The sequence below is a fragment of the Caenorhabditis remanei genome, chromosome V, assembly GCF_010183535.1.
Source record: "Caenorhabditis remanei strain PX506 chromosome V, whole genome shotgun sequence".
NCBI classification, from domain to species: domain Eukaryota; kingdom Metazoa; phylum Nematoda; class Chromadorea; order Rhabditida; family Rhabditidae; genus Caenorhabditis; species Caenorhabditis remanei.
In genome coordinates, this window is record NC_071332.1 from 8,113,596 (window position 1) to 8,140,834 (window position 27,239).

Consider the following 27,239-nt stretch of genomic DNA (forward strand, 5'->3'; position numbering starts at 1 on the left):
CAGTTTTCTGGACAGCTTCTTACTCAAAAACTAGATACTCCCGGTTTTTCGATTTCCTTTCAAGCGCGGATTCTGGCTACGTAATAAGGAATGTCTCTTGCAACTATGCAATTGGTCAAACAAGGAAGCAGATATTTTCAGCAGCAATTACTACGGTATCCAATTATTCTGGGGCAATCAGTCTCCCAGACAAACGTGATTAACTCATGACTCACCGCGAAGCAATATATCAACTATTTATGCCCATTTAAAACTGAAAACCCACATAAATTTCTTTCGACAAACTTTCTTGTAAATGTTTCACATAGATCACATGTCTTTCCTCACACATACTCAACTTTCCCCATAAAATATAACTGCTCCCTCCTCCAGATAAAAGGGAGTAAAGAACAAGAATATCTGACAACTTTTAAAAGAGCATTTACTTGTTTGTTGTTGTTTTTTGTTGCTCTTCATTTCTTTCGGTGCCCTTTTCCTCCCAATTCAATTCAATTTTCCACCCTCTTTTTCTTATTCTCCCACGCCTTCCGAAGCCATCTTCCATTCCAATTTTCTCAACTCGATCTACAATCATCATCAACATCTCCTCACTATGTCTCTGGTTTTGTTCCATTTTTTCTGCGCGATCGTTTGCTCAAAAGATTACATTATTTACCGTCAGTTAGTTTGTCTTTCTCCCCTTCATTTTTCTGAGTTTCACAAAAATCTATTCTCGTTTTATATTCCATTTTTACAAAAAACAAAACAGATGACCAACTGACTCAGAGAATATTGAATATTCAATTGGTGATAAGTGATAAGAGAGAGTGTGAGCGCGGCGCCATGAAATCGGGAGACTGGCACGTCTGTCTGGAGCCATCACCAAAAATTTCACTCTTTCACCATCTTTTACATCTTATCATTGTTTCTCACTTTAATGGACATGTGCCAGTTCGCTTTTTTTAGAATACAAGAACCTTTTCCACAAAATTTCTTCCTCGAGTTCACTCCGTCCTATAATTGTAATCCGTTTTGAAATCATATCGACCGCTTACGAATTCATTCCAAAGATAGATAAAATAGTATATGCACACTGCTTTCACTGTTTTCTTATCAATATTTTAATACCGCCGCATCAAATTATTGAGAAAGTTTCACCCGTGATTTATCAGATGTGGCGAGAAGAAATTGGGGTGAGAGCAGGCTACAGTAATTAATAATTCATTTTTTGGAAAAGTCGATCGGGATGGTTGTTTAAAGTTGCTTGCAAGAATTTAAATGTTCTCAAAATTTCACTGAGCTGTTCGATCATGATCATTATATGACCTGACTTATCCGTTACTACTTCGAATCCATTTTGTATGATCACTGCTTGTTTACCACTTTGTTTCAGGGTATATAAGGCACAAAACATGAAAGTGTTGCCAGTTTCCAAATGAAATTTCTGACCTCACAGCTCTCAATCTCGTTAGAATTACTGAGATCCCGCTGTTCGGTAGCAATCTCTTTTTAGAACTTCCAATTAAATTTAACACTCAGATCACTACCAATTGTATTTTGTGAATAAGAGGTAGTGCAATAAAAACGAGATTTCCCGCGGATTTGAGTACCATTTCACCATTTTAACTGTGGCCACACCCAGATAAAATCACTTGTTTTTTGTGACATAACACCCCATGGACCCCAGTGAAGATCTAGTAGAAAAAACCTTCAAAACCAAATTTTACGATTTGGCTTCGGTCGTCGCGGGTCAATTAAACACACACTGGCCAAGGGGGTGACTTCGGATACTTTTATGAGATTCTCAAAACAGCCGATCGGCCGTTGACCTCCTCTCCCTCTACTTTTCGTTCGTTCTGCCCCATTCCTTCCTCTTCTTCGGGTTTTTTCTTCGCTGTCATTTCCTCTTGTTCTTCTACTTGACGGAGTTCTGATACCTTTTTACAAAAAGAGAAAAGGTGGAGGTGTGATGTGACATTTAGAAGAATGAATGCGTTGCTACACCGGAAAAAGTAGGTGGATGCCGAAATAGGGAGAAGAATGATTTCACTATCGGAAACGAGGTGGAAGAGGCTCAACAGGGTGTTCACGCCTCACTGAAGAAGACGTCCAGAAAAAAAATCTGGGCGGGGCGGGGACCATTGAACCCAGGATTTATTTTGAAGTAGAATGAGAGTTTGAGAATCAACTCTAGTAGATTTTAGAAACATTTTCGGAGCTGATTTTTATGAATCAAAAAATTAATCTAGGATGATCAGCTTATTTTAGAATCCACTATTCCAGAACTTCTAGCAAGATCCAAATGAAATGTTTCCGATTTCAAAGCTCATGTTCTTGATCTCTCACAATTTTTGAATTCAAGAAACCAAAACTTCTTTTTTCTCCCTTTCATTCCTCTTCCTCAAGACCGGAAAAGATGTATTCGGTTACATCAAAAACACCAGAACGTCACGCTGAACTTTAGATTTTAGCACTCTGGTTCTAATTCCTGTGATCTCATTTTCTTTAACTTTTCTCAAATTATAAAGTCCCTTAATTAGCTGTGAACGCTTCCCAAAAATCCCTTCGGAACACCCACGTCACTTTGAATTCAGCCCACACGCGTTGCAGAAAAGTGCAGCCTAATCTGGTTACTCCCTCTCTCTTTTCACTTGTCCACTCTCCCACTCAATTTCACTTTTTTAACGGACAGCTCTTATTTTGAATTTCTGCACATATCTTCTCAATATCAAAGTTTCTTCTTTTTTTCGATGCGGCCCGAACACTTATCCCTTCAATTAATTGCTTGGATATACTTGGTTAATGGAACTCCAATTGCACAGAAAGGTGGATTGGGTGAGTTTTTTAAATTTTGTTTTAGGATCTCACTTTTCTGAACTAATACTTTTTGCAGGCGTCCTTGACATATCCGATACAAATGACCTATCTGTACGTCAAAGATTCGAAGAAGTCATTCGTCTAGATTGTGCATCTCAAAGAAGAAAAGCGCTGAAAAGGAAAACTGATGGAGACGCCCGAATCTATATACCTACTTGCTCTCCTAAAAATTCATTGTAAGTGATTTTTATCAATAAACGCTCGAGTTTCTGAACTTCTGAAATTCTAGGTTATATGATAAAGTGCAATGTTATGAAGTGTCTGCATACTGTTGGTGTGTGGATGAACTATCTGGAGAACCTAAAATAGGATCATCCACATCAAGAGGAAAACCAAAATGTGAAGAGACTGTGGTAACAACAATTGCTCCGAAGAGAGTGAGAAGAAATAATCGGTGTAAAGAGAAGAAAAGGACTCGATTCCTCCGTCGACTTGTATCAACAATCAAATCAGAAATGATAATGAATGGAGTGAATGCAACGAAAGTTAGTCGGGATTCAGCAATCAGATGGAAATTCAACCAACTCAATATAAATCATAACAATGTATTAGAGAGAAGAGAGTGGAAACCGTTCAAATCAGTGTTACTCGAGTGGAAAAATGTTAGACAGTGCTCGAGGAATTTATTCAAAACTTGTGATATGGATAGGGATAGGAAGCTGACTTTTGAAGAATGGAGGAAATGCATTGTTCAAGGTTTGTGAATTCTATCTGAAAAATTCAACATTTATAATATTCCAGAAATCAACCGTGTCCCCGCAAAACGTCCCGATCAGCTCAACCCGTTCCTGTATATTTTAAGACCAGAATAGTTTTGTTCAGTTCTTTTTTTCTCTTTGTTTTTATTTTCAAGTACTTTAATAATTTCCAACGGGTTTCCTCATTAATCTATTACTTATATTTGTCTTTCATCCACATATTTCTCGTCTCAATTGAGCATAATTCTTGTGTTCATTTTCTGCAGAGCTTGTAGTTGTCCGGTGTTCAAATCTTACTTTATTTTTCAGTTTCTTAAATATAAAAAATTTTTATTGCAACGTGAAGACATCTCAAACAGAAAAAAGGACCACAAAAAGAAAAAAAGAAAAGTTCAAAACTGAAACCAGATAAGTTTATTTTACAAAATAAAGATGCTCGGAGAAGGTCCACATTCTACTGAATCGGCGATTGGACTTCACACTTATAACAGTGCAGCTGATTTGACAAGTGGACATGTGTAAGATAGTATGATATATTTCAGAAAATATCTCATATCTTTCAGCATTTCACTTGATAAAAACGAGTTTCTTTTCGATCTGAACACGAAAAACGCTTGCACTCGTCCACTTGACGTCTTCATCAAACTTCTTTCAACTTCTAACGTCGCCAGAGAGTTCTCTCATTTTGCCGCTGTTCCGTTGTCACGCCTTCGCACCGTTGATGCCTTTTTTGACCATCCGGAGCTCAATAAACTAGGGGAAATTCAAGTATATGAGCAGACACGTGTGAGAGCGATTCATAAAAAAGGTTGGTTTTTACAACACATACTGATTTCTTGTACTCAAGAATGACAAAAAGGTGTGACTTCCAGGCCACAACTACATCAATGCCAGTTGGATTGATGGATTCCGTGAAATTCGGAAATACATCGTCGCTCCTTCCCCAATTTCTGAAACAATTGCCCAGTTTTGGCGATCGATTTATGACCGTAATTCAGTTGTAGTCGTGACTCTTTCCAAATTAATTGATGAGAAGGGAAAACCATTTATGCCGACGAAACAAGGAGAGCCAATGACTTTTGATGATATGACTATCGAACTCGACAATATTCGAAAAGTTCGTCCGACCACGTATTCTGCTGTTCTGAAACTTTCCAAACATAGCATTTCCACTGTCAAAACAATATGCTTGATTGCTTATATGGGGTGGGGAACAGTCGGTTACCCTCAACGACCATCGGATATTTTGGATCTTGTTGCTGATATGAATCATATGAGAACAATTATGAAGAAACAGGGTGTGGCTGAGAAGAGATTTGAAGAGAGTCAGAGGCTAGACCCTAATTTAAAAAAACAAACCTTTTATTTTTGGATTTACAGAACCCCAATAACTCTTGTCTGCTTCGATGGATTTAGCAGAAGTTGCACGTTGGCTGCTCTCGATATTCTATGTAGACGTCTAGAAGCATCTCATGCAATCGGAACTCCACTCGTTGATGTTCTGGATACTATTGCGAGACTTCGGATGCTACGTGGAGCTGCTTGCATGGTAATTTGTTGAGTTTCTCTGGAGGGGTCTTCATAATTTAAAACATTCATTTATTATTCCTTTTGAAAATATCATTTTCAGAAAGCTGATCAATTCGTCTTTTTGTCAATGGCGGTTCTTGAATACGCGATCCGTCACCATCTTATCAATGTGGAAGATCTTGACAAAATATGTGTGAATGGGTTTATGATTCAATCGAATCCTGATACTCACTGAATCTCATAAACTTTTTTGTCTTTTGAAATAAAATATTTTCTCTGAACATCTGCCGTTTTTTTATTGGAAATCTCTAATTTCACGGATGACCTACATTACAACTTGAGTCACTTTTCCTCAATTATCTCACTTCCTTCTCGTCACTTCCTATTATGAATCCACACAGTTGCTTTGTCTTATTTTGTATTTTCTTGAGCTTCTGCAGTTGTCAACTATTTCAGGAAATGCCGGTGAGATTTATGTTAGGAAAACTCTTAATCTCGAAAGTTTTCAGATAGGGATTGGAGGGATGGGAATGGGAATGGGAATGGGGTTGCCAATGGGGATGCCTATGGGAATGCCGATGGGAATGCCAATGCACCATCTCGTTGGAAATCCGTTCGATCAAAATATAGAAATTGTCAGTTACCGTAATTCGCTTAAATTCCATTTCTCAATCTGGTTTACAGGAATATTCTCCAATCACTCAACTTGTTTCATCGGTTGCTCACTTATTCGAAATGCATCAGAAAAGCAAGGAAAGAGAAGATGTTCATGAATCATCGAACCATCATTCTTCACATGGACCAATGTTTCCAGAACTGTCACAATTGCAGACAGAAATGAGAGGAAGACCTGGAATGGGCGGCCTTAATCCATCGGAGATTTCCTCAAATGGACCGAGATTTAATTTGATACCATATACTCATGGAATTGGTCCATCTGAAACTTCATCTACTTCGAAACTCATCAATTCAATACCACGTGAGTATTGATACCGTAATCATAACATCAATGGAGATCAATTCAGCTGATAATATTCCATCTGTGATGTGGAGAATAGGAGATTTGATAGGCAAACAAGGAGATCCAAAAGAGAAAGAACACCTGTATGATATGACAAAAATAAAAGGATTTCCTATTATTAAAGTGAGTTATTTGATATCTCACTTCTTATTTCTTCAAATCATTGAAGAGCTCCGAAGGAAACGAGGTAATGTATCGAGATGAAGGGATGAAAAATAAGACAAACAAATCTTGGACAATACTGGAACTTGCGAGAAAGATGTTGGGAGTTGGTAAGTCTTATTCCAATTTTCTTTTTCACAATGATTATTTCTTTCAGATGAGATACCAACAGCTCGAGAAGGAAATGCAATTGCACAATTATTGGAAGAACTTAGAAAGGAGAAAGAAACGAAAAAAGAAGTTTTGAATGAATAAATAATTTATGATTACTGTCGTCTCAAGTATTCAGAATAATCAATAACTCCATCTCCGTTAGAATCCAAATCATCTAACACAGCATCTACAAGTCTCTCTGCTTCTCCTTCATCAGTAGATGGTCCTGCTGTTGCTACAAAAAGAAATTGTTCACTTTGTTTCCAAATGAAAAGAAAACTTACGATGCTCCCCGTGATCATGAGTAAGTGCCTTCAGAATCTCGATTCCATCAATATAATTGTCCTTATTCAAATCGTGCATCGAGAAATAATGGAATCTTTGTTGCTCTTCTGTCAGTTTCTCTACTTCTATCTTGTTCTCCAAATGTTGCTTAATATGTCTGAAATCAAGTTGAGAATGTGCAGTTTCCTATTCGTACACGTGTCCTCACCCTTCATCGTGAACATCTTTCTCCTCTGCGAATGTTGCTCCACTTGTTACAGAAACTACAAAAAACTAGGCTGCCTATAAAGAAAAATAAAGAAAATACATACCAAAAACAGTAAAAAATACAATAGAAATGAAAAAAAGTGTACGCATTTTACAGAATGTGTGCTAGAAAGAGGGTAAGAGAGAAAGGGAATAGAGAGCAAAACTTTCCCAAGACTGTCGATGCATCGATATTTTATTATCAGTCTCCCCCATACGACACGCCTCAATTCCAAATCGATACGAAACTTTTGCAAGTGCAAATAATGATGGAAACTCGGTAAATGCAAATTTTTATACTCAAAATCCAATCTCTGAATCGAGATAATAAATTAAATTATGCTTATTTTACAAACGGGTTCGAAAATCATCACAACTTGAATGGAGAAATGGAAAAATGCAGTAAAATAAATATGACTAAAGAATTAGTGAGTTGACTGGGGGAAGGGAAATGGGAACGATGTCTGACTATTATATACCAGTTACAGTGTTAAAAGTGACGAGAATAGTTCGAAAAGGATTTTTGTTACAGCAGCCGATAGAACCCATTGCGAGACGTAGAATTTGAAGACGAGAAACTTTGGGAAACGGGGAAAATGAGAAAGAAGGAGAAAATTAGAATTATGGCTAATTGGATAGTTTAATCGATGTCCTAATCAGTATAATTGATTATTGTGTTCCACCGGTCTTCGCCATCTGCTCTTGATGGGTTCTTGCTTGATCTTCCCTAATCTTTTGAGCTTTCAGAAACTCTCCATAATCAATGAAACCGTCAGCGTTGAAGTCATCATCTCTGAAAAGTATTTTTTCATAATTAATATTTGTTCCGAATTAAATCAAGAATATCCGGTAATTTATTTCGAAAAGTGCCAGAAAAGAATCTTTGTTTAATCCAAGTTATGTGCTCTCAATTTTTGTTTCTGGCTTGAAACTTGTATATTCGCTAGGATGATAGAAGTTCTTACTTTAAAATGCTATCAATCATTGTCTCCAGCTCAACCTCGCTTGGAAGTGGTGGTGGCTGATGATTTGGATTGTTTTGAGTGTGCGCTGGTCCTGGGTTTTCAGCGTGGAAGTGAGTGATGGCTTTGATCAGCTCAACACCGTCCAGCTTCCCGTTCTTATCTAAATCGTGCATATTGAAATAATGGAATTGAAGCTGTTCGGGTGTCATGTTCGCTGTGGGATCAACTTTTCCATCCAAATGTTCTTTGATATGGCTGAAAACTAATAGTAATTGATTTTAAAAAGAACAAACACTAACTGTTCATCTCTTGCTTGCTCTCCACCAAATTGCTGCTGTTGCTGCCCTGCCTGAGCATTGTGGGCTTGTTCTGGTTGACCCTGGAAGGTGATAAATTGAAATACACAATTTCTAAGGCTTTTGAAATACTAATTTGATAATATATCAGATGTATAAAGTACCTGGTGCGGCTGTTGTTGATTCGATCCTGGAAATTGCTGTGGTTGGTGGGCAAAAGCACCAAGAATGAGGCAGGAAATCACCAGTAGCTTGGTAACCATTCCTGGAGAAAAAATAATACTTCAAACAGTGAAAAACTGAAACAGAAGGTAGAAAACGGAATCAAAAACGGAAGCGTGAAGTGGAAGTATTATTTTTATTTTTGTCGATTTACGGGGGGCTACGGTAATCGAGCGGCAACGTGTTCCAAAGCTTACGGTAATCGTTGAAATTGTCAAAACAAAAACAAAAATAGTTGTGTTTTTCGTTAATATATTGTTCAATAAACATTTTTAGAACTTCAAAAGTTTAAAAAAAAGTAAAAAACATCCGAAACAACACCAAAAATAATAAATTCGCCTGCATTGTGAAGCGTGTTTGCGGCGCACGCAATACGCAACACAACGCACTACTCCCCGAAAACACATTGATTTGCTTCTCCACGATGTCGAGCCGGTTTGGTGGCGATTTCTGGCGTACCGCGGAACTTTCGTTGTTTGCTTTTCTGTACCGAACAACTGTTTTATTCAACTTTTTAAATATTTGAAAAATCACACGTCCGTGTTCATTAATTTTCCTTCATTTTCAGTTTGCTCAATGTCGGATGTCGGACTTTCAAAACATTAGATCTCGTCGACGAATTCCAGAACCGAACTCATACTCGACCGTTGATTTCGAACACGATCCAGATCAAAAGAATCACAAACCAGCCCCTGGTGCCCCCGGAGGAATCGCTTACAGCTCTTTTTCAACCGTTTTTAACGCATCCGCTTCTCAACTTTGGAATTCTGCGCAGGTTTGTCGGAACGAAGGCAGATGTTTATCTGGCTATTTCTCGTTTCTCTTTTTCATTCATCTCTCTTTTTTTCTTTCAGGAGGCGCTTACATCGTCCTACGACACTGCGGAAGGCGTAGAACCCTTCGACGCCAATCGATCGAAAGTTGCAGAAGCACTTGAAACATTGAGTATTTTTGGAAACCCTCTCGATCACATTATTATCACCATGCCTTCTCGAGATCGAACTTCAGAATTCCAGGCAACAGCCAAGTCAGCGCAGGTAATATTTTGGAAAACTAAGTATTTAGATATCAGAAAATTACGAAATATCAGACGAATGACGTAAAACTTTTTGGGTTTTATAAAAACTATTATAAAAAAAGACTAGAGATCGGCCCTTATTTTCAACTAAGAGTCAAAGCTGATTGACTGCTTATGAATAAAAAATTTCAAAAAAGTTTGCAGATGAAAGCAGCGGCCAACGGACATCGACCTCATCAGAAACATGAGATGCTCGCCGAATCTGTGCAATTCAACTCGCACGCCAAAAGAATTGGCCGAGAATTGAGTCTAACTTGTGCCAAAATGGAGAAACTTGCTGAGCTCGCAAAAAAGAAGAGCATGTACGAAGAGCGATCGCAGATCGAACACCTTTCATCGATTGTCAAATCAGATTTGACGGGTTTGAATAAACAAATCGCCCAACTTCAAGAATTCTCTAAAAGGCGTGCTGGACATTTAAATGATCAAAATAATGGACACAGTCATTGGGTTGTTGTAGGCTTACAATCGAAACTGGCCAATGTAGGCAGAGATTATGAAAACGTTGTTGTAATCAGTACTGAAACGATGAAGGCTGAGAAGACTCGTCGTGATAAGTTTTCAAGCGGTGCACCACTGCCAATGGGCCTTCCATCATCGTCATCAGGTGCAAACGGTATGTTTTTCAAAAATTAAGTAAAAAGTTTTATATTTCGTTCCAGTTCGCTCCAAGCTTCTTCAAGATGATGAGCAACATGGCTCTTCAAGTATTGCATTGGATATGGGTGCAGTGGACAACTTTCAAACTCAAAGAACCATGGTAAGATTTTGGAACAAACTTGTAAAAACTAAAAAGAAAAAATTTAAACGCAAAAGCTTTAATAGCGTTTGACAGTTATTATACTTCACCCATTTTTGAAGAGAAGCAAGAGGTGAAGTCAATCCATTCTAAATTACTAATCTTATCGGCGAAATATTTGTAGAACTAAGAGCATACTCTGCAAGATAACTCCAATTTTTATTTACATATATTTCAGCAACACCGTGATACCTCTCTGGAGTACGCGCAAGCTCGAAGCAATACAATGGCCACAATCGAAGGATCCATTTCCGAACTGGGTCAAATATTCTCTCAGTTAGCAACATTAGTTAGTGAACAAGGAGAAATGATCACGAGAATTGATTCGAATGTCGAAGATACTGCTCTCAATATCGACATGGCTCAGTCAGAACTTGTTAGATACCTCCAGAATATCAGTAAAAACCGCTGGCTAATGATTCAAATATTTGGAGTTCTTATGGTTTTTTTCGTTGTATTTGTGATGTTCCTGACCTAAAGTATCAAATTTTGATTCCCGTTGTGTCAATTCTTGATTCCCGCTGAAAAATTCCGTTTAAATGTGTCTACTGTAAAAAATCGTAAACTGAGAAAGACTTCACTGGTCGCTTCTTCTTTCCCCTTTCATATGTATTCCCTGTTCATCCTTATTCACGAAATAGCTTTTTTTTTCTTTTTGGTTCGAATCCTAAATTAACTTGTGGTAGTTCTCCGCCTGTGATTGGAATTTTTCTCTATTTGGCATAAAGCTTCGAAATCTCTTTCATTTATATTCATTTTTTTGTTCAATAATCTGGTTTTCTTACCATTTACTTTTCTTGTTCTCAATCTTCTAAAACCATTTTTAAGATATTTTGTTTCAGCACCTCATCTTTCATTCAGATGAGAATCTCAGCCGGATGGATATTTGGTGGCTCGTGCGTGGCGACGGCGGCCACCGTACTCAACGCATTCGTCGTCAACAAACAGTTTTATCCTGCAATTGTATATCTTTCGAAGAGTAATGCCAGTATGGCAGTTCTCTATGTACAAGGACTTGTCCTAGTCTATTTAATGTTCCAGCTTCTGAAGTCAATTTTGTTTGGAGATTTGAGAGCTGCGGAAGCAGAGGTAAATCGAATTTTTGTTTATACATTAGATAAATGTATTCTGTATTTTCAGCATCTATCGGAACGTACGTGGCATGCAGTTCTAGAGACATGCCTCGCATTTACAGTTTTTCGTGATGATTTCTCAGCAATATTTGTCATGCAATTCATCGGTCTACTATTTATCAAATGTTTCCATTGGCTGGCAGATGATAGAGTGGATATGATGGAGAGAAGTCCAGTTATCACACTCCGATTCCATCTTCGAATGATGACTGTATTAGCTGCTCTCGGATTTGCTGATTCATATTTTGTGTCAAGTGCTTATTTCACAACAATTACCCGAGGCGCCAGTGCTCAGATTGTGTTTGGATTCGAATACGCGATTTTGCTAGCTCTTGTGCTTCATGTAACTATCAAGTACTTGTTGCATATGCATGATCTTCGTAATACACAATCATGGGACAACAAAGCAGTTTACCTTCTTTATGCAGAGCTTTTTATCAGTAAGTTTTTCAATGATTAGAAAAAAAAAGAAAAATTATGTAATCTCTTTCCTATTACGATATATCAGTAAGTGCATTAACACTTATATAAGCGGGGATTCATAAAAGTAAATTGAAAAAAAAAACTTTTAAACTCTTCGAAAATATAATTTTTCAGATCTGATTCGTTGCTTGTTGTACGGATTTTTCGCAGTCATCATGCTCCGAGTACACACATTCCCATTGTTCTCCGTTCGCCCATTCTACCAATCAGTTCGAGCTCTTCACAAAGCATTCCTCGATGTTATTCTATCAAGAAGAGCTATCAACGCTATGAACAGTCAGTTCCCTGTTGTATCTTCCGATGAGCTGGCAGCAATGGATGCTACCTGTATCATTTGCCGCGAAGAAATGACTGTTGAAGCAGCTCCGAAACGTCTTCCATGTTCTCACGTGTTCCATGCCCACTGTCTTCGCAGCTGGTTCCAGAGACAACAGACATGTCCCACTTGCCGCACAGACATTTGGCGTAAGTTTAATAATTTTGTTCAATTTTCTAGCGTTAAAAATTGCATTCAACTTTAGAAGGAAGAAACGGTGCAGCTGGTGCTAATGCTGCAGATGCTGCGAGAAACGCCGATAACAACGCTGCGGGAGCACAACCTGCCGCTGGACTTCCTCCATTCCTTCCATTCATTGGACACCAGTTCGGATTCCCTCAACAAGCGATGGGTGTTCAAGCTGGTGGAGCACAAGCAGGAGGACAACCTGGACCTTTCCCACACCAAATATTCTATGCACCGGCCCCAGCAAATCGCCCAGAGTTTATGGTAAATTTTGAATTTACTATTTTATGAACTACAAAAAATTATTTTTCCAGAATATGATGCCTCCTCCACCAATGGCCATGGGTGGTCCGCCTGGGATGTTCCCAATGATGCCACCTCCACCTATTCCTCAAGTGAATGGAACAACAGGAAATGCGGAGCCAATCATTCCTCCAGCTAATCCATCGTATAACCTACTCACAATGGAAGAACTTCATCGATTGGAGGGCAATACCCGAGATGCCATCATTGCACGACTTCAGGCTATGGATAATATCATGGTCCTTCTTGAATCTGCACAAATGCAAATGGTTCAGTTGGCTGCTGTTACACCACTGAGACGTAATGTTGTCGTTGTTAACACGGAAGTATCGGAAGAAGAAGCACCTGCAACTGAAACAGTGCCAACAGATGAGCCTACTCAAGAAGCTGAAGCGACATCGTCCACCACTCCTCCACAACCTCGTTCAATTTTCCGTGATAATTCATTTAACACCCCACAACCATCAACGTCTTCCGCACCCCCCGTTCCTTCATCTCCCTCTACATCAACAGGACCATCGACTTCTTCTCGAACTCCAGAAGCCGAAGAAGTTCGTCAACGTCGACTGGCTCGTCTACTCGGAGAAAATCCCAACCAGCAGTCCTAAAAATCGTAGTCTGTAATTACTTTCTCGTTGTGTTTTTTTGTGATCATTCGGTTTTTCCCCCAAAGACCTTTATTCGATTGGGTTTCTCACGTGTATCCGTAAGCTATTATTTCTCTACTAGTAAATTATATCGAATTCCAATGGTTCCGTTTCTCAAGTTCCATTCATTTCTTGTCATCGCTGTTTCTTGCACATCTTTTTCCTGAATGAATTTTTACTTATTAAAATTTTATCTTACCATAATTATATAGGAATTCAAAGACCGTACCATCAGGTGACTGTGATTCGTCCATATATCAAAGTCGGCGGATCACGAGTCAACTGAAGGGGCGGTCCGAAGACCTTCGAATAACAGCAGTGAATAGGGGACAGGGAAGGGGTAAAAAGTGCTCATCAGAGTCCCGAGCTGAGCCAAGGTTCTAGTCATTGCCATATGTCGGAAGGACTAAGCGCCGTGACCCAACTCGGAAGACCGATATTACGCTGGAGGGGAGGAATAGTAGCCGGGACAGGGGTAAAAGCAGGGATGGGGCGGGGAGAGGGTCACCAGATTAGCTGGTTTTACAGTAGAGAATGACGAAAAGTTGCGATCATTCGCACTTTTATAGGCGAACTGGTGTGAGAACATCGACGAGAGTGCGCGAGACTGCATGCTTTTCACGAGAGACGACAGACATTGGCGTCGGCTTCACGTGGGAAACTCCGCCCACTTTGTGCGCGCGAAACTGTGAAGTTTGAAATTCGTGGTGTTTTTGAAGAAAATATTGAATCTTTTCTGTTTATCGGAAGAGAAATAGATAAATCTGAGGAATTTGTTGCATGAATTGGGTTTAGAGGTTTTATCTGAACTAAAATTATTTCATGCAAGAAAATTGAATATAGGTCGTGAAGCATGCAGGTGCTCGAAAATTTTTAGAGTTGAAATTTTTCAGAATAATCAGTCAAGAAGTGTAGGATGTCATTTTAGAAATCGTATTGTTATCAAAAGTCTATCAAATTAAAAGAACACTGGAAAAGTAGATCTCGAAACATCCGAACTTCGTCGAACTGCGGAAGAATCGATTATTGGAACTAATCAATCTGGAAAATTTTTGATTTCGGCAAATTAGGTTATTCGCGAATCGATTCGCGTCTTTATTCTTTCCTTCGTGAAGCTTGTGTTTTGCAACGTTGAGTCATTTGAATATTGTTGAGGCTCACGGCTACGGTAGCTCAGAAAGTGTGCAAGTTGGCGTGAATATGAATAGTTGAAAATTTTCGACAATTCGTTTTTCAATATCGCCACGTTTCTCTAGTTTTCGGGCTCTTTTTGTTGATTCCTATATGCTTTTCACCTCTATCAATCTTTTTACAATTTCCGCTTCCGATAATGCACTTTTTATCAGTCGTGTGCAAACGCTCGCCGATACTTGTTTATTGATTTTTCTCTTTGAAACAAAAAAGCGTAAACTCAGTTTTTTGTTTCAGACATTGTGATGAACATCAATGTAAATGTGGAATCACCGAGTACATCTGCAGCAGGAGAACACGACGGCGATGATGAAGAACGTAATATTAATTGAAAGTACCGGCATATGTTTATTTTCCATTTTTAGAATATGTTCAGCTTGGTAATGTCAGAGACTACAAGGACGATGTGACACCTCTGTTAAGCCCAAAACATGTGCCGCTTGTTCTGGGAAAAGTGACGAAAGAAGCTGCGATTGCAACACATTCAGCACTTCATGGGGGAATGTCGCCTGAAAAAGAACAGCAGTAAGTGTAAAAAGTTATGATTATTTTAGTAATGAGAACTGAATGACATGTATCTGTTTCAGAATTCGTGAAATCTATGATCGACTTGATATAGACAACGATGGAACGATAGATATTCGTGATTTGACTCTCGCTCTAAAACATGAAACACCACATATTCCATCAAATCTTGCCCCTGTCATCATGTCTAAAATGAGTCCCGATGATGAAGGACGCGTTGATTTTTATAGTTTTTCAAGCTACGTTCTGGAAAATGAGCAAAAACTCGCGGAGATGTTTGCCGACATGGATCGGAATCATGATGGATTAGTTGACGTCGTCGAAATGAAAAATTACTGCAAAGATATTGGAGTGCCTTTGGATGATCAGAAAGCGCAGGATATAGTCAACAAGATGGATCAAACAGGCTCAGCATCTGTTGGTTTGAAAGAGTTCCAAGATTTCATGCTACTTTATCCATCGTCAGATATGAAAGATATCGTAGACTTTTGGCGGCATAACTTGATTATTGATATTGGAGAAGACAGTCAGATACCAGAAGATTTCAGTCAACAAGAGATGCAAGACGGCATCTGGTGGAGGCATCTAGTAGCTGGAGGGCTGGCCGGTGCAGTATCGAGAACTTGCACCGCTCCGTTTGACAGAATCAAGGTGTATCTTCAGGTGAGACAATGGTTTTTGTGTGAAAACTAGAAATAATTATAGCAGTTCAGGTCAACTCATCAAAGACGAATCGATTGAGTGTAATTTCATGTCTGAAACTTTTACACGCCGAAGGAGGTATCAAATCGTTATGGCGAGGAAACGGAATCAATGTGATCAAAATCGCACCAGAAAGTGCGATCAAGTTTATGTGCTATGATCAGTTGAAACGGTTGATTCAAAAGAAGAAAGGAAGCCAAGAAATCAGCACTTTTGAAAGATTGTGTGCAGGATCTGCTGCTGGTGCGATATCTCAATCGGCCATCTACCCGATGGAGGTGATGAAAACTCGGTTAGCATTACGAAAAACTGGTCAATTGGATCGAGGTGTCATTCATTTTGCTCATAAGATGTATACAAAAGAAGGAATCCGATGTTTTTATAAAGGGTATTTGCCGAATCTGATTGGGATCATTCCATACGCTGGAATCGATTTAGCTATTTACGAAACACTCAAGAGATCTTATATTCGATACTACGAGGTGAGTTAAAGATGCAAAAATAAGTTAATTGAGATGTTTCTTTTCCAGACAACTTCCTCTGAACCTGGTGTTTTAGCACTTCTTGCCTGCGGTACGTGTAGTTCGACATGTGGACAACTCGCCAGCTACCCTTTCGCACTCGTACGGACACGGTTACAGGCTAAATGTATGACAAATGGTTTTTTCCTCTAACAATCCACATTTTTCCAGCTCTCACTCGTTATACATCACAGCCGGATACAATGTTCGGACAGTTCAAGTATATAGTACAAAACGAAGGATTGACGGGATTATATCGAGGGATCACACCTAATTTTTTAAAGGTTTCTCAATGTGTCTAGATTGTGATTGAAGAATATCTATTTTTCCAGGTGATTCCCGCAGTCAGTATCAGCTATGTAGTCTATGAGAAGGTTCGGACAAGTTTGGGCGTCAAAATGTGTTAGAAAAGGAGGTGAGTGAAAACAGGAAAAAAGATAGGACAGGTGTATTGTATCCTTATCAATTCTCTCCAAGCGTGAAACAAATCGCAACAATATCCGCGAACTTCCGCCGGTGACGATAGCATTGTAGAAATAATATTTTATTTCAGGCAGTCTCGATTCCACAGCGAACTTGAACCTCATGGAGGATGTCTCAGCGATTCTCACGCGTTCGATCAATCTCACCGCTCTCGACATAAATCTTTAAATTTCTTTCGGAGTTTCAGCTAGTCTCACTTTTTTGGCGAAGGCCAAATGCTCTTTTACGGGTTTCTGAGCCAGATTGGCTTGCTGTATTTTTTCTGTTGAAGTTCAAACAATAAATTATTGATGTTAAAACTTCTAACACACTCGAACATCAATCAAACCTAATACGAACATTTAGCCATTTTGTATCTCGTTCTCGTCATCTTTATTTCTCCTGTTCGAAACTACGTGTACGTACACATGAAGGAAAAGAAGACGATAGAGGGAGACAAACTAGGCCAATCGAAGAAGAAGAAGACGTACGTAGAAGAGGATTGAGGAGAGACGGAGGGTCGATTCGAGGAAGAGTGAAACATCTTCTCTTTTCCAATCCAGAAGTAGTTGGAAACAATGCGGATTCCGTGTATATTACGTCCACTTCTCGGATGGTTTTTCGGTTTGGCTATTCTATTTTCAGCTCTTTTCGGTAACTATATTATCACTTTATTCCTTGGTCTTCCGATATTCGGAAAGCATAGAGCATGGCGAAATTTGATGGATCGTGCGATTTCATATTGGATGACGATTCCAATGGTATGTTGTTTGTACTCTTACATTTGAACTCTAGACTTATTACACTTTTGACACAAGGGCATGATAAGAATCACAACAAAGCAAGGTCACCAGACACATGCTTCACTCAAATTTGAATGTCATTTTTCGCAAGTTTTTCGAAAATGTTTCTATTTGTGTTCTGGCTGTGTCTCGGTTGACTCGAGAGGAGGGAGACAGTGTTGCAAGTGACTAATATCGGTATCCTTTGACAACAAATTGAAAGAGAGAGAAAGAGATATTTAGATGAAGAGACGCAGACATGAAATGAATTCGAATAAGAAGGAATTGATGGAAGACAATGACTTTGATTTCAGGGATTGCTTGAATTTGTGATGGGTGTGAGGGTACGTGTCAGTGGAGATGAAATAGAATTTGGGAGTCCTGCATTGATTGTGATGAACCATCGGACGAGGTGCGTTTTTGAGTTTGGAGTTGGAGGATACTGTATAACTGACAGGGATTTACAGAACCGCTCAATAGTGTATTAAGTTTTGCCTTTTTCAGTTGAAAATGCACAACTTTGAGATGGTGTCATAGTGAAGCTAACTGTCTCACAAAATAACTTTTTACGGGATCGAACAGATCAAACATAGATAAAGTAATTTCTCCCTCAAATTCATTCATTTCAGTGCAAAATGGTGCGATTTTTGAGCTGTCTCCTCAAAATGACCATAACTCTCTAGGGAGTGTCCATACAGAAAAGTTGTCAACTACAGGAATAGAGTTCTATTTTTGGTCTTTTCGATCCCATAAAAACTTATTTTGTGGGACAGTTAGTTTTACTGTAACACACTCTCAAAGTTGGGCATTTTCAACTGAAAAAGACAAAACTTAATACACTTTTGAGCGGTACTGTAGATATCAAACATGAGCTCTAAATTTTGAGGATGTCTGCTAAGAATCAAGAAACCAAATCTCAGAATAAAAATAAATTCCAGACTTGACTGGATGTACATGTGGTGTGCATTATACCAAGTCAACCCCTGGCTTATCACCTCCAATAAAATTTCTCTGAAAGCTCAACTCAAGAAACTGCCGGGAGCTGGTTTCGGAATGGCTGCTGCTCAGTTTGTATTCCTTGAACGAAATGCAGAAGTTGACAAGAAATCATTCGACGATGCAATTGATTATTTCAAGAATATTGGAAAGGATTATCAGATATTGTTGTTCCCTGAAGGAACTGATAAGTCTGAATGGACAACTCTGAAAAGTAGAGAGTTTGCGAAGAAGAATGGTCTCCGGCATTTGGAATACGTACTTTATCCGAGAACTACTGGATTCCTTCATTTACTCAACAAAATGAGGCAACGTGAGTTTTTTCTAGAAGTTTTGAAAGCTGCAGAACCCTCAAAAAACGGAGTATGACTAGATGCCCTTTTATTTCTGGGTTTTCATCTCATTAAAAACTAAAAACATTTGAACTACAGTGATCACGCATCTGAAAAAACTTTACAAGTAAACCCAAAACTCAAAGTATTTTCCAGAAGAATACGTCGATTACATCTATGACATCACCATTGCCTACCCATACAATATTGTGCAATCTGAGGTTTCATCTCTCCTCTAATCTTCTCTGAACCTTCCTTATTCCAGGTAGATCTTGTGATAAAAGGATCCAGTCCCCGAGAGGTGCATTTCCATATTCGGAAAATTCCAATCTCTCAAGTTCCACTAAATGAAACTGATGCATCTAAATGGCTGACAGAGTAGGGACTCTTTGTGAGAACTTACATGAAAATCAGTAGTATTTTCAGACGTTGGGCTGTAAAAGAGCAACTTTTGCACCAATTTTACAGTGAAGAGCAACCAATCAACCGGCAGTTTCCAGTGGAAAGAGGAGATGGTGTATGGAGAAGTGTGAGTTGATTTTCGAATATTGTTGGAAAACTCGGAGAAGTTTTCAGTGGAAAGAACCTCGACGTCATTTCTATGTGAAAGTGACAGCCCTCTGCTTCTGGTGTCTTGTCATCGCTTTCTGTTCATATCACATTTTCTTTGTGAGAACGTTACAGGTAATAGTTTTCTTAAGACCCTCAAACCAATTCCATATTCATTTCAGCTCGGTTTCCTATACTTCTTCATCGTCAGCATGTTTCTCAATTGGCGATACGGTGGAATTGACAAGTATATCATTGGAAAATGGCAGCAATCAAACGAAGCTCTTTTGAGACGTTCTGCTTCTTTATCTTCGTTATAATAGATTTCTGTAAATCAGTCTTTCTGTTTTATCTACCTCATTCTAGTCGGTACTTTATTTATCCCTTTTTCTGTTTCTCCCATCTGACACACTTTCGAGAGACTCATTCAAATGATACAATCGGGTATTTTTCGTTTGTTTTATCAATGTTTTTTTAAAAACTTTTACCTGAAAAAATAGTTTTTTCTTATCCAAAACTTGAATTTCGGGATAGGAAAGATTCAAACAAATACAGGCAAGCAACAAGAACCAAGTAATAACGTCTACTGAATATCGAGAAAATGAATTCGTAAAAAAGGAATCTCGAGAAATTGAATTTTAGGAAACAGAATCTCGAGAAAGTGGGGCCGTCTTCAAAGCTCCGTCTAGCTAAAATCAAAAATCAAATAGAATTCAGATGAAATACTCACTTGCAAAAGAACATTTCTCTAGTTTACGTAACCGCTCAGCCGGATCTCTAGAAAAATGTATCTGGAAAGTCTCTAGAAAACCTCTACAGTGCGCGTCATAAAGATAGCCCCCCCTCCGATTATGTTGGTTCTGGCTCAGCCGTAAGTTTTCATGAAAAATGGATAACGTCATTCGATTTCTCGTCCAAAATAACCCCAGGGCGCAAAGTTTCATGAACCTCCTCCAAAAACTACGGATAGACCATCGAAAATTCGAAAATTAAGCCGCGTCATAAAGATAGCCCCCCTTGAGAATTTTCAATTTATCGATAAATTTTCTCCGTTTTTTCACACTAAAACGTTTTCAAACAATAAAATTAGCGTTTTTACTGATGTTTTCTTATTTTTCTTCATATTTTTCTATTAAAAATTCTACTTTGAAGAGCCAGTTTGGGCTAAAAAGTCGAAAAATAGGGATTTCTGAAGGAAACTACCGTAACCGGTCGGTCAAGTAGAGGGAGCAATATTTTTGTATAGTAATTTACTTTCCTCGGTACTAGTATGACTGTTTGGTCGCACTTTTGACTGGAATAAAGTGGCTCTGAATGCTCAGAGGTTTTCCTAATATGAATGATATTCACTTCGGGGGACAGTTTTGAGATTCTTCTCGATGAAAAAATCTTGAAAATCAGTTTTTAGGGAAGAATTTTTGAGAGAATTAGTAGAATCAATCATTTTGTTATTACCTTAAAATAACTGAATTACTTTGACCGATTAGTGATAAGTACTAGCCATTCGAATTATGAGAATGTGCCCTGAATTCCCTGTTCACTGGTATTACACCGGATTTTGTGAGTCTTAGCCTGAGAAAGCAACTGTGTAATAAGAAACAACAAATGTTCGTATTGTTTCAAGGTTTCACATCCATTTGGGATAATTCTAAAACTTTTGAATCTTCTGTTGATTCGAGAACACAATGTTCTAGGTGAAGATAACATGATTATGATTTCGACAGCTATTACTTATGTGTACTCTGTCAAGATCTTTCGGAAATGTGTTGCTGGCCTTACAAAAGTCTATTAAAGTCATTCTCAAAAATACGATGCTTCAAAAACTGATTTTCAAGATTTTTCATCAAGAAGAAGCTCAAAACCGTCTCCCGATGGGAATATCATTCATATTAGGAAAACCTCTGAGCATTCAGAGCCACTTTATTCCAGTCAAAAGTGCGACCAAACAGTCATACTAGTACCGAGGAAAGTAAATTACTATACAAAAATATTGCTCCCTCTACTTGACCGACCGGTTACGGTAGTTTCCTTCAGAAATCCCTATTTTTCGACTTTTTAGCCCAAACTGGCTCCTCAAAGTAGAATTTTTAATAGAAAAATATGAAGAAAAATAAGAAAACATCAGTAAAAACGCTAATTTTATTGTTTGAAAACGTTTTAGTGTGAAAAAACGGAGAAAATTTATCGATAAATTGAAAATTCTCAAGGGGGGCTATCTTTATGACGCGGCTTAATTTTCGAATTTTCGATGGTCTATCCGTAGTTTTTGGAGGAGGTTCATGAAACTTCGCGCCCAGGGGTTATTTTGGACGAGAAATCGAATGACGTTATCCATTTTTCATGAAAACTTACGGCTGAGCCAGAACCAACATAATCGGAGGGGGGGGCTATCTTTATGACGCGCACTGTAGGTATTCCTCTTTTATATTCATCTTTTAAGTTACTCGAAATTTAAAAAAAAAAAAGAGAATTCAGATTAAAAAATTGTCAAAAAATTCAAAAAATTCCAGTTTTCCAGAGGGGTTTTGGGTCGCAGTTTCGAAGATCGAAAACTTTTTTTTAACTTTAAAAGCAGCGAAACTTTGAAATAGGTATTTATTTCTAACTTATTTTTTCCTTTTTATTTATTTTTTATAAGTCTTAATACTTTAAATGAGAACAAGTTTGGAAGTAACAGTTACATCCCACGTATAACCGCCTTCTTTTCATTTAATCCGGAAATCTAGATCACAGATGAAACTCCATCCACTAGCTCCGCCCCTATCTCTTATCTCAAATCGAATAAAATCACTCGAGAATCCTTCATTCAATCCATGTAATCTGACTGATTATCCAGATTACATTGTCTTCTTTGTTTGTCGAAGAGGAGCCGCTGGTACAGTAAAGAGAAGAAAACGGGAGCATTGTTTGCCACACTACACGACTTTTAACTCTCTAAAATCGTTCCTCAAGAGTTTTTCTCAGGAGGATTTCCACGAGATATGATTCACTTCGAGACTATCTTTGCGGAGGTTTCTTTTCGAGCGAACGGCGGTATGTCTTTTGCAAAAAGTTAGAACTGTACTTTGTATTTTGAGAATTGTTCTATCGAATGAGATTTTTTTTTAGATCACAAGTATCGAATGATCGGGCGTATAATTTAGAGCTCATGATTAAATATTAGAAAAATAATGACAACTTTGTCCAAACTTTATTTGAAAACATTTAATGCTCCAAACGACAAGTTATTTACTAATTATTTTTTGTTGGTAGAAGAAATTTGTGTCATGAACAATTTTCAAATATTTGAGTTACTGACGGAATTGATGAAGTTTTCCTAACCTTCATTTGTGTTGTTGATGTTTTTGTTTCGTCTGGATTAGATAATTGATTTCACAGCTTCTGAAAATTTGTAATTTTGGCGATAAGCTATTCTTAAACTGTTCCATCCCAAAACTGTCCCTTTCCAGAACTATACATTTACAGAACCGCTATTTCAAGGTTGAATGAGGTTTTCAGAAAAATTACTGTTCTGAGAAGGGATAGGAAGTTCTGAAAATGCTTACCACTGAAACTTCAACTGTTCCTTGAGTGGAAATGTTTTTTTGACACCATGGAACATTCGATGACTTCTCAAAATCTTTTTAGTTTGAAAAATTCGAAACGATATTTGTAAAGTTTATAGCATAGGCAGTTTTCTTGTTTCAGATTGAACACATGCCGCTATCTTTTCTTTCTTTCCTGAAAAACTCAATAAAAATAAACTTCACAATTCTACAGTGCTGTTCTGAAAAAAACTTCGCCATCATGTGGATTCCACTCTAGATTTCAGTTTTGAGAAGAAGAAAAAACAGAACCAACAAAGCTTCCCCTTCAATACGTTTATATTTCAGACTTTCAGATGTTTTGGAAAAAGAAATCGAAATCAAAATCATCATTGGCCTCAACACCAATCAAAGCGACCTCTCTACCAACAATTAACGAAGTAAGTCATCTTTTTCACATTTGTTTTTTCTTTTTCGTCGGAAAACTTAAAAAGAAAGAAACATTCTCTAAAAAAAACTCGTCGTCTTCTCATCTCATTTTTTCATTTGAAATCCAATCCAAAATGTTTGTGAGAGAGTATACGTGTGTGGCGATAATAAACGATCATCTCTCTCTTTCACACCTGAGTCTCTTCCATCTTCTTTTTCTTTTTTCTTCTCCAACAACCTATGATGTCTTTTTGACGTTCTTCCCACCGCTTTGCCGCTTCTTATCACTCATTTGTTTGTTTCCATTTGATGATGTACTATCAAACCGGAGAGACAAATGACACAACGAATCAGTTGCAACCTACGTTTTTCATTCTTCGTGTAAACATTGGTTTTGATCGAACGGCGGAACGTCTAACAATTCTTTTTAGTTTCCCTTTGACTCCCTTTCACTCATTCTCCAGATCTTCTCACAACTTAAGCAAATATGCTGGCTCTCTAGATTACCTTATCTGTGTGTCTTTTCAAGTAATTTCCGTTCTCAAACACTGAAAACCATCTCAAAATTCTCTCATTCCTATTGTCTTCTATTTGAGAACCCGTTTCTCTCTTTTCTCTTCTTTTCCGTCTTTCTGCAATGAATCATTTTGATTTATTCTCTATTCCTATTTATTCCTTTTTCTGTATCCCATTCAAATGAATTTATGTGTTTCATTCCTTTTTCTCTTCATACGGTTATTTTTGATTTTTGCACGATTCTTGTTTTGCAGTCTTTTGATCAGAGACTGTAGAAGTAAGAGAAAAATAACAATATCGTCTACAAGAGACACCTTCTTTTATTCTCACATTGAGATATACTTCAATTTTGTTGTTTCCTATGCAAAAAAACGAAAACCACTCTCCGACTACTGTAACTTCCATTGACACATTTATCTTTTATGTAATCTACTAATTCGAAAACATGGAAATCTCGAAGATAGGAATATTCTAACTTCTGAATTCTCCCTTTAATATGTCCTTCGCCTTTTCTCATTGTAATCTCTTACAATATCTAAACATTCTAAACTTCTCCACCCCTCACTTCTTCTCCTTCTTCTCTTCAACTACTACTTCTAACCCTTCCCATATAAATATTTGCGTGCCATGTCATTACATGTATCTATGGTGTTTAGTGTTCAATGTCGCTCGACTTTTTTGTCCTTTTCCGATCGATTCGATTCGTGTCTCTCTCAATTCGCCTATTTTTTCCCTCTTTTTCTCACCCTCACTCCTCCAATTTCAGTTTATTTCTCTCATATTTCCGTCAAACTTTGTCAGTTGTGAAAAAGAAAAAGCGAGCGGTTTTTTCTGCTCTAAACATAACTCCTCTTCTGAGATACCAATTGGTTTCAAGCTGGAAGAATCATTGTTATTTTTCATCTTACTCCCTACATTCCAACTAGCTTTCTGCTGGAGTAACTCCATAGATTGATCTCAATTTCTATTTGTTTTCTTTTTTTTTAAATAAAGAAATCACCTCGAATTAGCATCAATAAGATTGATAAGTGTACCCAAAAGAACAGTTGTTCTTCCAAATCAAATTAACTTTTTTCCTTCTTCTCCAATCAGAAATCAACCTATTCTGCGGAGAAAAAGTGTCACTTTTGAAACTGAACTGATGTTGATGGATGAGTTGGAAAGGGAGGTTGAAGGGTTATTCAGGAGTATAATCTCAAAAGAAAAAAGCCAATTGGCTATTCAATTGATTTTGTTTCGACACAAGTTTTAAAATTGGATTTGATCGTTGGAGTATAGTTATGATTTGTACAGAAAAATTTATTTCGCTATGTTTTCTAGATTTTTCTTTCCAAAAACGGAGGGAATGCTTAGAAACAGAAAAAAAGAGTAAACATGAGGAAAAGTGCTAGGTGACCGAATTTTTGCAATTTCTCGGCCATCAAAATACTTACTTTCAATATAAAAATCCTGGAGGAGTTCTTGACAATCAAGGAAGTCTTTCAGTAGAAAAATAGCACAAAGAAATTTGAAAAAGCGAGAAAAATCTTATCCAATCCGATAAAAAATCGGCACTGAAACACACAAGTAGGATCTAGAAGAATGGCAACTGCAATCCTGCAGGTGTCGCCCAAAACACGATTGAGCCGCTTGATTTTTCTTGATCATTTCCTCACTGACCGTGGCAAAATAGTGTTGGAAATTAGGAGACGCAGACAAAGATAAATGAGTTCCGTCGAGTTTTCCATCTTCCTCTCATTCTTCATTCAGCTCGGTTTATCCTAAAAATTCATTGTAAAAAAGAAGAGAAAATATATCAAAAATGACTCCAAGAGTAAATCTTCAGTATTCTATTTCCTATGCACTTTCTCCCAAATTTGTGGTTGGTTATTCTGATTTTTGTTTAGTTTTTATCTATTTCAGAAGAAGATTTGAATCTGATGTTTAATAAATTTGAATTATTTCAGAAGTCTTCCAGTAGTGGACGTCATCTCAGCGTTTCAGTCAGTCAAACTACACAAAAGAACTTCGTGAGTTTTCAGAATTCTCTGCTGAAATTCAAGAATATTTCATTCCTGCCAAGCCCTATTCAGTCGAAAAAGAAAATGGACACAATGCATGGATTTCTGGTTCCAACCTACACTTTACATGATTTTGACGACGGAGAAGAGTGTAAAGTTGTCCGGATGATCTTCCAAATGTCCGGTGTTCCATATGAATTCAAACATGTTCATCGTGACGACTACATTCTCGAAGGTTCGTCTTTTCCTGTTATATATTTACCAAAACAGTAGTTTTATATTTCAGATTACCCGTTTTATGCTCTTCCTGCTCTCGATATGAACGAAAGAAAGTATGGAAGTGTTTTGTCGATTTGCAGACATTTGGCATGGAGATACAGTAAGACTCTAATTTTGTTATGCAATTTTTGATTATGTTAAAATTTCAGATTTGTCTGGAAAGACTGCATATGAGGATGCACAAGTCGATGATATCGCTGAAAAAGTGTTCGAAGTCAGAATGAAAATCAAGAACTGGATTGATCATATTGAGCATGCTGCAGATCATGCATGTGATGTAAGAAAGCTTTTTTCTTGTGTTTCCGAACGAAAATATGTTTTGAAACGCCACAAAGCCTCTCCAGGACATCGAATTCAACCTTTTTATTTGCAGGAAGATTGTACAGAGGGCACAGCCGCCCGTCTGCTGACCGACACACTATTCCCTTGCCTCGAGCGAGTGTTGAAGGCAGCGCCCTCTTCATGGCTAGTCGGACACACAGTAAGTTACGCGCGCGTAGCGCAGGCGGTTAGAGGGGCGCACTGCGGTTTGGCCGTGTTTCTGCCCTCTAGTTCGGCACCCGAGCGGTGATGAATGCACGTATTGCTCTGACACCTCTTATGTTAGCGGTAAATTTCCGTGCCGCGATGAGTCCACTTGGATCTCTGAGCTCTTTTAGACTATTTTCAGTTTATCAGAAGTTACAAATATCACATGAACAATGTTTTCAGATGACCTGGGTCGATCTCTTGGTTGCATGCCTCGTGAATCCGATAATCTACCATCGTCCAAAACTTCTTCAGGATTTCCCACTGCTTTACTTGCACAATGAAAAGGTTGCACATCATGACGACCTTGTAGGATTTTTATACCATGTCAGAACTCGTAAATTTCAAGACAAAAAGTAAATGACTGTGAACTCTGTTCATATTTTCTTTTTTTATTGCATTTTATTAAATTTCAATTTTAAACCGGTTGTATTCTATCTTTTTGATATATTCGTGGACAATAAAGAGATTAGAAATTTTCAAGAATTCGAGAAACTGCCACGAATAAATTCCACGTGACATTT

General features: G+C 38.0%; 8 protein-coding genes across 8 annotated transcripts; 6 read left to right on the forward strand and 2 right to left on the reverse strand.

Annotated features, from left to right (window-relative positions):
- Positions 1–2,729: 2,729 nt before the first annotated feature.
- GCK72_018098 (uncharacterized protein) lies at positions 2,730–3,668 on the forward strand (the record flags this gene model as incomplete). Its single annotated transcript, XM_003114019.2, has 4 exons — positions 2,730–2,814; positions 2,873–3,032; positions 3,086–3,552; positions 3,598–3,668. The coding sequence occupies 4 exons, from the start codon at positions 2,730–2,732 to the stop codon at positions 3,666–3,668; spliced, it is 783 nt and encodes a 260-aa protein (XP_003114067.2).
- Positions 3,669–3,986: 318 nt separating this feature from the next.
- GCK72_018099 (uncharacterized protein) lies at positions 3,987–6,522 on the forward strand (the record flags this gene model as incomplete). The annotated part of the gene is made up of 9 exons (XM_053732391.1): positions 3,987–4,072; positions 4,118–4,362; positions 4,427–5,103; positions 5,185–5,277; positions 5,594–5,719; positions 5,769–6,063; positions 6,110–6,228; positions 6,275–6,377; positions 6,425–6,522. 9 exons carry the CDS (start codon positions 3,987–3,989, stop codon positions 6,520–6,522), a joined length of 1,842 nt encoding a protein of 613 aa, XP_053581304.1.
- An 11-nt stretch (positions 6,523–6,533) lies between these two features.
- On the reverse strand, positions 6,534–7,062 carry GCK72_018100 (uncharacterized protein; the record flags this gene model as incomplete). Its single annotated transcript, XM_003114453.2, has 4 exons — positions 6,534–6,655; positions 6,705–6,862; positions 6,914–6,968; positions 7,017–7,062. The coding sequence occupies 4 exons, from the start codon at positions 7,060–7,062 to the stop codon at positions 6,534–6,536; spliced, it is 381 nt and encodes a 126-aa protein (XP_003114501.2).
- A 558-nt stretch (positions 7,063–7,620) lies between these two features.
- Positions 7,621–8,475, reverse strand: GCK72_018101 (uncharacterized protein; the record flags this gene model as incomplete). The annotated part of the gene is made up of 4 exons (XM_003113960.2): positions 7,621–7,744; positions 7,917–8,171; positions 8,216–8,295; positions 8,377–8,475. The coding sequence occupies 4 exons, from the start codon at positions 8,473–8,475 to the stop codon at positions 7,621–7,623; spliced, it is 558 nt and encodes a 185-aa protein (XP_003114008.1).
- Positions 8,476–9,017: 542 nt separating this feature from the next.
- On the forward strand, positions 9,018–13,340 carry GCK72_018102 (uncharacterized protein; the record flags this gene model as incomplete). The annotated part of the gene is made up of 10 exons (XM_003114287.2): positions 9,018–9,209; positions 9,289–9,471; positions 9,657–10,128; positions 10,175–10,272; positions 10,490–10,765; positions 11,173–11,400; positions 11,452–11,884; positions 12,042–12,392; positions 12,449–12,693; positions 12,744–13,340. The coding sequence occupies 10 exons, from the start codon at positions 9,018–9,020 to the stop codon at positions 13,338–13,340; spliced, it is 3,075 nt and encodes a 1,024-aa protein (XP_003114335.2).
- Positions 13,341–14,815: 1,475 nt separating this feature from the next.
- GCK72_018103 (uncharacterized protein) lies at positions 14,816–16,725 on the forward strand (the record flags this gene model as incomplete). The annotated part of the gene is made up of 7 exons (XM_053732392.1): positions 14,816–14,888; positions 14,936–15,095; positions 15,158–15,758; positions 15,809–16,279; positions 16,328–16,445; positions 16,490–16,602; positions 16,651–16,725. The coding sequence occupies 7 exons, from the start codon at positions 14,816–14,818 to the stop codon at positions 16,723–16,725; spliced, it is 1,611 nt and encodes a 536-aa protein (XP_053581305.1).
- A 633-nt stretch (positions 16,726–17,358) lies between these two features.
- Positions 17,359–19,759, forward strand: GCK72_018104 (uncharacterized protein; the record flags this gene model as incomplete). Its single annotated transcript, XM_003114155.2, has 8 exons — positions 17,359–17,541; positions 17,877–17,974; positions 18,501–18,871; positions 19,047–19,111; positions 19,156–19,268; positions 19,317–19,419; positions 19,467–19,574; positions 19,622–19,759. The coding sequence occupies 8 exons, from the start codon at positions 17,359–17,361 to the stop codon at positions 19,757–19,759; spliced, it is 1,179 nt and encodes a 392-aa protein (XP_003114203.2).
- A 5,950-nt stretch (positions 19,760–25,709) lies between these two features.
- GCK72_018105 (uncharacterized protein) lies at positions 25,710–27,075 on the forward strand (the record flags this gene model as incomplete). Its single annotated transcript, XM_053732393.1, has 7 exons — positions 25,710–25,769; positions 25,855–25,917; positions 25,981–26,143; positions 26,195–26,287; positions 26,337–26,464; positions 26,561–26,668; positions 26,899–27,075. 7 exons carry the CDS (start codon positions 25,710–25,712, stop codon positions 27,073–27,075), a joined length of 792 nt encoding a protein of 263 aa, XP_053581306.1.
- Between the last annotated feature and the right edge of the window lie 164 nt (positions 27,076–27,239).